We start from the raw sequence: 10,527 nt of genomic DNA, 5'->3' as shown, positions 1-10,527 counted from the left end.
GCCAAGGGGAGATGGCACACACAATGGCACGAGGTTTGTCCATGAAAACCTGCCCGTGTTTTCAGGTGCCAAGGTAGGAACTGCCTGGAATAGTGGCCAAGAATTCACCAGACAAAAAAATGCAATGTGGTAGCAGGAAACAGCTCAAGGAAACCCTATAGAAAGACGAGCTCAGCAGGATGACCTGAAATCATACAGAAGCCACTGCAGCATTAGCTGCAGGAATTCCTCTTTTGAAATTAAATCCAATAGCTACGATGTAAATCTAACTCAGTTCAAGCACAGTGCACCCATACCTTAGTGGGGTGAACTTTCAGGCATCATAATGCCAACAAATTTGTTGCTGATTTTAGGCACATTCCCGTTCAACAGGCTGCTGTGCTTCTTGCAAAATATGCCTCAGATATCTGTGCTTAAAACAGAGATGGTACCGACCTGCACAGACCAAAACTCCTAAGCAGGACTGCTTTGCAATGTATTTATATGCTGCCTACTGAAATAGGGTCTCCTCACCATTTATGATGTCAGAAGGGTAGTGCACAGTGAAAAGAAGAATGCTTCAACTTATTTATGGCTGCCAGGTATGTCTTACATTTAAAATAGTGATTGGGGAAAAAAATACAGAAAATTGGAAGAAAAAAAAAGAAAAGAAAAAGAAGCTGTACCTACTAAACCTCTAATGCCATCTGCTGAGGAAACACTGGAAATGAAGTCTTAAGCTGGCTACTTGTTGCACTATTCTTGATATTGATGTCTTGTAAAATTTCCACTACTTGAATACATTGAAAGGGTTTTAAGAAACTCAGGAGAGCAACTGTGAGCATAAGAAATAGAGCGTGCTATCACAGGTTCAAATGATAGAACTTCATTTTCTATGCTACTCCCGACACTAGGTCCTTGTAATTAATAAATGCTACTGATATTCAGCTTTAATTTTCTCTTTCTTTGCACCTAAGATAGGCACCTAAAAATTATTCTAAATTATATTTGCTTTGTTCATTCACAAAGGGGAGGCTACAAGGAGCATTGTACTCCTTAAAGGCACTCAGTAATAGAGGAAAAAAGCCACCTTCTCCAAGAAGCTCCCATATGAAGCAAGTGCCTACAAACCTGAACAGAGCACTGACCCTTAGTGATTGAACCTTAAGCTGTTCTATACCAGCATAAATCTGCTGATATCTGAGCAGTTACTGTGTATGGCAAAAGAAGGGAGGAGGTCGTTGGCTAGGATAGCACTGAACAGGGGCACAGTATGGGAACAAAATGGACAAAAAACCAAATTGTTAATTCTGTATACTTACATAAAAGTAAATAGATCTCTAAGGGAGGGGCTTTTCATTTCAAGATACAGCGTAGAAATGTGGAACAAAAAGTAATACAGTATTAGGGAGAATCTCAGAATGAAGCTGCATCCGTTTTAACACACGCACGGAAAGTGTTCAGAGCAAAAGGAAAAAGATAATAGATATCTCAAAGTATTTTAGCCATCAAGATAGTAGGTTTCATTAAAATATTCAGCTCACGAGGACGGAAGCAAAACATATTTTTGAATTACATTTACAAAAAGGAAAATAAACAAGCTGTTTGTGTTGTTTTTGCATTTCCTTACTGAAAGGCGAAAAAAAGCACTTGGAACATTCAGGACCCTTCTTGTTTAGATGTCTGAAACAAAGGACAATAGAAGGCATCAACAGTTCAGCAAACAAAGGCTGTCAGTCCACCACTGCCGACTTCATGACAAATCAGAGCCCCAGTGAGATTTTACGTGCCACTAAAACACGCCACATCATTAACAGCAAAGAAAACCCAACCGGTGTAACAAACAAAAACAGTTGAGACTGACAACTTCAAATAGGCAGACCTGACCTAATGCTCCTTTGATGGAAATAGCACAGGAACTTTGAGGATAAATGATGATGTAATTCATTGAAAGAAAACTTTAGTGAGACTCTTAGCACTTGCATAGCAAAAGAAGCAACAAAGCGTATATTTAAATAGTTGATGCATTTTTATTAGTAATAATTTTGCAACCAGTTGGACATTTCCTTTATACTGGTCACTATCTGGGGAAAATAGTCTTCCTATACTTGCCTGTATGTTTTGCTGTTGAGGACACACAGTAAACAGCGTAAGTACATGAAAAATTGCTAGGGTGATGTATGGTGACTGTTGAGTCATGGCCTGAACCACTGATTGAGCACCTGGGGAAAGGACCTGGTCAGCCCTGGGAGTACAGGTGAAGGCAATTCAGCTGTGTGACCAGAAGGGGTGGAGCCTGGCTGCACCTCTCTTAGGTCTCATTTAAGGGCTGACTGCCACTGGGGAAGGATCTTATCCTGGAGGTCTGTCCTTGGTGAAGCTTTCCCCTGTGAACCTGCAATCTTCTGTTATGGGTGAGCAATCTTCTTCCCTTATAGCACCTTCCTGTCGTGCTGGTTCTTCTGCCATCACATCCTTTGTTGTAATGCCTTTCCCATTGCACTGATCTGTCCAATTGCTATAGGTGAGTTTAGCAAGGAAAGTAGAATAAATTTAATGTTTTTTCATCTTTATTTCTGGGAAGGTTATCGAGCATTTGGGACAACTGAAACTGAACCATAACTATACCAAGTAACTTTCTAGAGTCATTGAGAAGTACAGAGTTGTTCCCTAAATCCTTCACCTGAAGCGTACTTCATAAGTGATGGCTGTCATAAATATTCACACACACCACTACACCTTCAGCCTCTTATTGTATTTTTGCAATACAGCTGGTGTGGCAAAATAAGCATTTCTGGGAGTGTTCACTCCTAGAATACACTGAAAAACTGAACACAAGAAAAAATGTAAAAAATAAAAGTGTATGAATGCATTAAGTGCATCAAATAAAATGTGTATTCAAATGTAGCTTAAACTACATGCACGGCTCCTTCTGTATTGCCTAACAATATCTTATTTCCAAAATATAAGAAAGTTGGATCTTCTAAGTGTGATAAAGCTGTTCTTGAATACAGTTATAGTAGAAAAACCCAACACTTTGAGCTAGTGATAATCTGAATGAACAGACACAGGGAAATGATTGTCAGTGTTTTGCTTTCCATACAACGTTCAGTTCTTTAGTCAGCTATTCTTCAACACTGATTTGGAAACTTTGAGGAAAGCAACTTAGATTTGGTATTTTAAACTTGCGTTACAAACTTTGTAGACTAACAGAAAACTTTGTTTTGCTTTAAGCACGTCTTTTATGCTTTCTTTTAACAAAATGACAAATTTGCTTCTTTGGTTTGATATGAACAGAAGTTTCACTGGAGGAAGGTTATTTAAACAAACACACCCCAAACATGTGCAGCACATAGCTGCTAAGAAGCCAGTAAAAAATGTATGTACTCACATGATCTTGGTACAACAGCTGGCTCTCTCCTCTGCTATCTATTATTGAAGTTCTCTGAGAACTTTGTTCCAAATACTTGATGCTGCTGTGATTCAGGAAGAGAAGGAAATAAAACTAAACAAATTGATGAATTTGATCAAATAGCAACAGGAGAAGTGGGAGGTAAAAGTCACTTCTAAATGACCTTATAGAAATGTGCATAAACTTTATTTTAATTCAGGGAGTTCTATGGATGCAAATGGCAATATAATATATGGTAAACATATATGAGTTATAATCCAGCCTTTCATTAGGAGTTGACTTGAGAAACGTGGCTTGCATTTCTGGAAGACTAACTCTTCATGTTTAGCACTATAACTTATTATTTTTTAAAATGCATCTGTTCTGGTGTTTGAGGACTGCTCAGCAGAAGGCTCTTGCACAACTGTGTTGTTTTTTTCATTTATCAGATAGAATAAAAAGCTATCTGCTTTTTATATGCTATATGGAGCAGGCAACGTGATTCTCTGTGTTTAGGTCCCTTGCAACATAGGTGCAAAGTTGCAGTTTTTGCTTTAGACACAGCTGACATAATCTCTGCATTGTTACACCTCCTGTATGTGCACAGCATGATCTAGAAAGTGAGTTATAATGGAGACAATCCCACTGCAAGGCTGATAGAAAAGTAAAAGCTGTGCACAAAAGAACAGTATACACTACATACATTAGAGATGCATTGCATTTCTGGTTGTGTTTGCATGATTTCTAGGTGATGAGTTTTATTAGTACAGACTTTTCTTTAAAGAGTCTTTAAGATAGCTTAGAAGCAAAAATGCTCCCAGTTTAGGGCCAGGCTGAAAAAGAGATCACTATGTATGTCAGCAGCCAGCACTACTTGGTTCTGTTCTGTATTGTAGTGCTGAGAACAACCAGAATTGGATAGTTAGCTAGAGGGCAAATGGATAGATGCAGAATGTGCTGACACACACACACACACACACACACACACCCGTGGGAGGAGGGACTGGTGCCCAAAGACTATGAAGTTAAGTCTGTAGCATACACCACCCACTCCTTTGAGGTAAGGAGTATTAGTTACTGTATGTTTGCAGTTTTGTGCTGTGCTATGTCCAGCTCCATTGAAGTCTAGGTGCTACTGAAGAGTAAAGTTAAAATGTTAGCAATTTATGAACCTGATTGCATTTGCACTCAGGTTAGGAATTTTTTTCCTGACTTGTGGCACAATTTATGGACAGGCCTTCTCAGCTGTTTTACAAATGAATTGAATAGAGAACAATAGCTGCACTCCTCCCTTCTTGCCTTTAGTCTTCTTTTTTGAAAGAAGACTGATCTTGTTCACCCATCCACTGCATGTACAGTTGAGCACTTTGTTTACCATGCCCAGACAATTCTCATCAAAATCAGCTGTTGGTTCTTTGCCCTCTGCCAACCTCTCCCTTAACCCTGGCTTTACCTGCACGAGTAGTCGTGTAGGACTGGGGACAGATTGTGTTTAAATAGCTTAGATAAGAATCGGTTCAAGTGATGGCTGTTCCATGTCTGGCAAATTATTAAGATATGGGAGAATGGTATATTGGCACACATACTGCTGCCAGAACAACCTCTTTGCAACTGCAGAACTACATGAGACCTCAATAGGCTTTGAATATGTGCATGGTACTGAGATGATCACTTTTGAAGACAGAGATTCCATTTCAGCTCTGACTTTAATCAAAATTTCATATTCATACAGTTACATTTAATAAGTCTATTTGACTCCATCATCCAGATATTATTATAATCTATGGAGCAAAGATATTTGGAGGATATAAGTAATTGCAGAGTAGCTGTTCTATGTAGATCAGCTGACCTGTGCTCTTGAAGTCCCTATCTGAACTGACTGGAAGAGATTCTGATGGTAATCTCACATTGTATGTATTTATACTGGGTGTTAGGAAACCATGCCATAAATCACTTGTCTTAATGCAGAATATAGAACACAAGCATGCGTATGAATCTTAAGATGTTACTTGGTAGCAGAGGAAGCACGGTATATTTAGGCTCCTACAATTTGGTTATTCAAACTCATAACTCCTGGGGAATCTGTCAATATTTATTCTGCTCAGATAACAATAACTTTCTTTCTTAGATTTTCATTGTTAGTTGTTTTAAAGCAGTTACAGTGCTTCCAAGGTCTGTCTCGTCTACCACTGATACTCTTCTGATGAGTAAGCTACTCCATCAGTGGATGGGGGAAGAATGAAACTGGGAGAAAATAAAGCATGGAAAACTATTCATAAAATGCATTAATTAAAAAAATCAATCGTAAGCACATAAAAATTTCTTATTAGAAAATGAATGAAAATACTATGACAGATCAAACTTCTGCTAGTTCAAAACCATGTTATTGGTGTTTCCACATAACAAGAGCTTCACAGGAAAAGAATGGAACAGGTTCAGAGTATCTGATGCCCAGGAAGCTGTCCCTGTCTTTATTTCAGGAAGTCATAGAATATCCTGACTATGAAGAGACCTGCAAAGATCACAGCCCGCCACCTGGCTCCAGGCAGCACTATCCAAACTCCGAGCCCTATGTCTGAGAGCATTGTCCAAACGTTCCTGCAACTCCCGCAGCTCAGGGCCGTGCCCACTGCCCTGGGCAGCCCGATGCGGTGCCAAACCTGTCCCCAGCCCCCAGCTGCTCCTCCCCTGACACAGCTCCGAGCCGTTCTCTCGGGCCCTGGGGTGGAGAGCAGGGCTCAGCGCTGCCCCTCTGCTTCCTGTGAGGAGCTGCAGCTGCCGTCAGGCTTGTGAGAAATAGTGGCAAAAACTTTCCTGAAATCTAAAGTGATGATACCTTGGTAAACAAGGTGGGCCATCTTGTCGTAAAAGGAGATTAAACTTGTTGAGTCACTTCGAACTCTAATTCTGTGCCGAAAAGCACATGAAAAAGAATCCCCGTTTCTAATGCTGTTACTATGCACCTCAACACCTTATGCATACAAAGCCCCCCGAACAAGAATGGAGATGCAATGACACGCAGGTCTTCGTACGCCTGGTAGAGCCAAATGCTTTCATGGCAGTTCCTAACCACTGTTAGGAATTCAGTGTGGTGTACACAGGCCAAAAAGTTTTAAAAATACAGAACTATTGCTTCAGCCTTTGAAATTATGAGAACTACACATATTCAACATATCTAAACATCACAGATTTCAAAGCCAATTCTGTGCTATTTTAAAAAAAGTGACAAAGTGCAAAACAAGTTTTTATAAACAAAATACTTTTATTAGACTAGTACATGGGTTGTCTTGAATGCAGTTGGCATTATAATGTTGGTACAATTCATTTAATCTAAAATCAACATTACTGAAGATTGACCTCAGGAGATATTTATCTGAGAAAATGTGATTAAAAATAAATATAATTTCTTTTTCTCTCTTTTATTTAGTGTGTTTTGGTAGTATAATTTAAACTAGGCAACTTACCTAATAGAGCATATCACTAAGCAAAGCCAGAACTTAACTGGAACTGAATACTGACAGTTTTATTCATCTATTTTCACTTTTGATTTGAAAATGTTTCCACCATTACATTTGTTTTTCCCATTTTCATTAATAGAACTATTTTTCACTTGGTTTTCTGTAACAGCTCCATCAAGGAAAACCACCTTGAATATTTAGATATTCCAGATACCTGATCCAGTTCTTCGGGTAATTGCTTCTAAGAAGATGCCCAATGGATACCTCTTTTCTTCTTGTTTTATAGCAGCATCATAATAGCATTGCCCTAACTGGAAGCTGGTAGTCACATCCAGCCTGGTACAGCACTCACAATGGAAAAGTATATTTAGGTGTGACCTCTACAGACCACACTATCCCCTGAGTGTTCAGTTACAGCATTTTTTTTTCATAGATCATAAATATAAGAAAATAACTGGCTAAAACCAAGTGCAAAACAAAGAACAGACTTACAAAACAAGAGACCTTTTAAACAACAAGCAGGCTCAGCATCCTATTTCAGAATGATACAAAAGCAAGAAAATACAAGCCTCAACTTACATTAAGAAATGGTAATCTGGTAAATAAATATCCTTCAAGCCAACAGACAGAACTGTGAATTACTTCTATTTATTATTTTACATCACAGCTGGGTCAGAAACCTCATTCTGAGGCAAGTTCTGTCAGCCTGATGCCATGCAAGCAGCGCAGTTAAATTGCTTCTACTCTGGGATGCTGTTGTAAACAAAGTTGTTTTCCTTCAGTACGGTTAAAACAGATTACTTCAACTAAGTTATCTTTCCAGGGATCCATCTCACCTTTTGGATACACTTCCACTTTTAAGCAATATTCCTGGCGGGCTCAATGACCTTCGTTATTTTTCTCTTAGTCTTTCATTATAAGGAATGTCATTAGCAATGTTTTGCTCATAAGCTTTACACCAGTGACTGTTTTCATACTTTCAATGGCAAAACGAAATCTTAACTTAGGCTTCTTACTCCAGTAACAAAGGCATGTCCAGTCAGTCCCACTGGCTCATGTTACACGTGGCAATTCACTTGTGGCTTACACCTGTTTCCTCATAGGTACAAGCGGAGCCTGCCTCTGTACTCAGTCATCCTAGCATCTCAAAGGTCTTGGCTACATGACATTAAGAATGTGGATGGTTCCATCATTTTTAAGAATTAATTTGATGAAAGAGATTCAAGCTTGCATTAACATGTCAATCTATTTCAACGTTGGAGAAACTTGGTTTCATGGAAATTAAACTTATTGCCAAGTAATTTAATGCAGATTAACACCCTCCTCTAAGCAGAATCCATGACACTATGTGAAACTTTCTTTCATATAAAAGAAATGTACCTTTGTTTACATGAATTTAAATTGATACATTTCTTACGTACATTCACCCAAAATTCTTATTTCTTTTGTATTAAGTATGTGAAGTACAGCAAATTTAAATTATTAAGATAATAATCTGGGAGAGAGAAATCTTGGTGTTTCAGAGGCTCACCTCTGTAACATCTAGTTTCAAATGTTCCACCAGATGCACATACACATTAAGAAATCGTACACAGCACTGTTACTGTGCACATGACACCATTTTCCAAGTTTTCCACTTTCATGGAAAAGCGTCACGAAAGCCATTTACAAACAACTAACACCTTCTCCAGAGTAAATCACATGAAACACAAGTGGAAAGGAGGGATTGTATAGCAGTGCTATTCAAACAGTCAAAAAAAAAAAAAAAAAAAAGCACTGATGCTGCAGCTGAATCTGAGTGGTCATATTCCTGAGCAAGACCAAAAACAGTTTCTCCAGTGAGTCTGATCAAAATTCCATAATAAAATCAGACAGAACAATAATATGAGCTGCCAAAGAAGTTACGGTACAGTAAGATGATCATTGAAAATATCCCTGTTGTATCAGTTATGTTCCAACAAAAATCATCATATGATTTACAAGCACACTGCTTATTTGCAGCACCAAGATGATATAAAGTAAAAACTTATCCATTGAGTTCCTCTGATAAATGGTCCCCCGTACAAATGCAAATCTGTGTGTACACTGAAGTACTTTTAGCAACAGATACAGATTCCATAAAAGTCACTGCAAAGACTGAAAAAAATGCTAAAACTTGAAAAGGGATCAGAGAAAATCACTTCCTACTGGTTTGCTACATAAGTTCTATCAATAAATTCTGATCTCAGGAATAGCAAAACTCACTTCAGTTTCTGAGATAAGCTGTAGGTGGACTGTGAAGGTCTGCAAACTGCATAACACCTCACTTTCATGTTTTTAATGTGCTGCAGGCAAGGTTCGAACTGAGCTTCTGCTGCACTTACAGGTCATCAAGGCAAATAACTGCCACTGAATGATCAAAACATTCCAGTTTTCTTTTCCAGCATAGAAACAAGGGACTTCCATCAGAGACAAACACGTTTTAGCCAGTCTGTCAAAGTAATTTCCAGATACAGGCAGTTATTTTAAGCTAACTGCGCTTGCATCTTTTATATGAATCCAATACTCTGTTTTTACCCCGGTTCCACTGAAAACCTTGCTCTTGCCCACCCACTGCTTAAGAAAAACTTGAAGTACACGAGTTGCAAACCCTAGGGTCAGATTTTTATCAGGAGCACAGCCAACAGCTCCCTGCCGCGCCGCAGCCCTCAGCGTGCCTCGGTGCCGCCCGCTGCACGGTCCGTCCCTAACTTCACCTTGTGCTCTATCTTCTGCAGCACCGCCGGCAGGTCGAGAACGGACGAAATGACATAGTGAGGCACCGGCGAGGCATCGGCCGGGGCCGCCATCGACTTGTTTAACCAGACGGTCGCTCTCAGGCCGGCGTTCAGCCCTCCCTGGATGTCTGTGTCGAGAGAGTCCCCCACCATGACGCACTCGGCCGGCTGCACGCCCAGGAGTTTGCAGCAGTAGTGAAAGATGGACGGCGCGGGCTTCTCCTCCTTCTGCTCGCCTCCCACCACGATGGCGTCGAAGTAGGGCTGGCAGGCGCACGCCTCGATCTTCTCGCGCTGCGTCTGCCGGTCGCCGTTGGTGAGGAGCAGCAGGCGGACAGCCTTGCGCAGCTCGGTCAGCATGCCCCGCGTGTCCTCGGCCAGCGTCAGGTGCCGCAGCCGGGTGGCCTTCCACAGGAAGTAGCACTCCGCGGCCAGGCTGCGGTTGGCCTCGCCGCCGATGGTCTCCTGGATCGCCTCCTCCCAGTGCGAGATCCGCAGCTCGGTGATGCACGTCTTGGCGGGGTCGTGGCACTCCTTGAGGAGCTTCGCCTGCACCTTGTCGCAGATCCCGCGGGCGTCTCCCTCCCCGCAGTGGTGCTTGGAGCGGAGGGCGTTCACCACCTGCAACGCACAGAGCACAGCCCGTCCGGACACCGCCGCCCTGCCCCGCGCTGCCCGATCGCGGCCGCCCCCGCGTACCTCCTCGATGGCGCGGCGCCCGGCCGCCGCCGTATCCACCAGCGTGTTGTCCAGGTCGAAGAAGACAGCCTTGACGCCGTGCACCCCCATGGCGACGCCTCTCCGCCCCGTGCCCGAGGCCCGCAGCCGGGAGCGCTCCGCCCGCCGCCGCAGCGCGCAAAGCCGTGCGTGGCACGGAGCGGCGGAAACCACCGAACGCTGCGCCCGCCCCGGCGCTGGGCGGGGCCGCGGGGGGAAGGGAGTC

General features: G+C 41.8%; 1 protein-coding gene and 1 long non-coding RNA gene across 2 annotated transcripts; one reads left to right on the top strand and one right to left on the bottom strand.

The window, feature by feature from the left end:
- Positions 1-2,348: 2,348 nt before the first annotated feature.
- Positions 2,349-6,004, top strand: LOC128081450 (uncharacterized). Its single transcript, XR_008207191.1, has 2 exons — positions 2,349-2,393; positions 5,726-6,004. It is a non-coding gene; the product is annotated as an uncharacterized LOC128081450 (long non-coding RNA).
- Positions 6,005-9,400: 3,396 nt separating this feature from the next.
- On the bottom strand, positions 9,401-10,469 carry NANP (N-acetylneuraminic acid phosphatase). Its single transcript, XM_052682695.1, has 2 exons — positions 10,284-10,469; positions 9,401-10,205 (listed from the first exon to the last, which is right to left on the bottom strand). The coding sequence occupies exons 1-2, from the start codon at positions 10,371-10,373 to the stop codon at positions 9,516-9,518; spliced, it is 780 nt and encodes a 259-aa protein (XP_052538655.1). The 5' UTR covers positions 10,374-10,469; the 3' UTR covers positions 9,401-9,515.
- Positions 10,470-10,527: the final 58 nt, after the last annotated feature.

This window comes from Tympanuchus pallidicinctus, unplaced genomic scaffold, assembly GCF_026119805.1.
Source record: "Tympanuchus pallidicinctus isolate F22 unplaced genomic scaffold, pur_lepc_1.0 scaffold1, whole genome shotgun sequence".
NCBI lineage: Eukaryota > Metazoa > Chordata > Aves > Galliformes > Phasianidae > Tympanuchus > Tympanuchus pallidicinctus.
This window is presented reverse-complemented; position numbering and strand designations above follow the sequence as displayed.

Excerpts from the sequence above, each read along its gene's own strand:
- NANP (XM_052682695.1), bottom strand. The coding sequence starts at position 10,373 with ATGGGGGTGCACGGCGTCAAGGCTGTCTTCTTCGACCTGGACAACACG. Across the intron at positions 10,206-10,283 it reads GGCGCCGCGCCATCGAGGAG|GTGGTGAACGCCCTCCGCTC; the intron begins GTACGCGGGGGC and ends TGTGCGTTGCAG.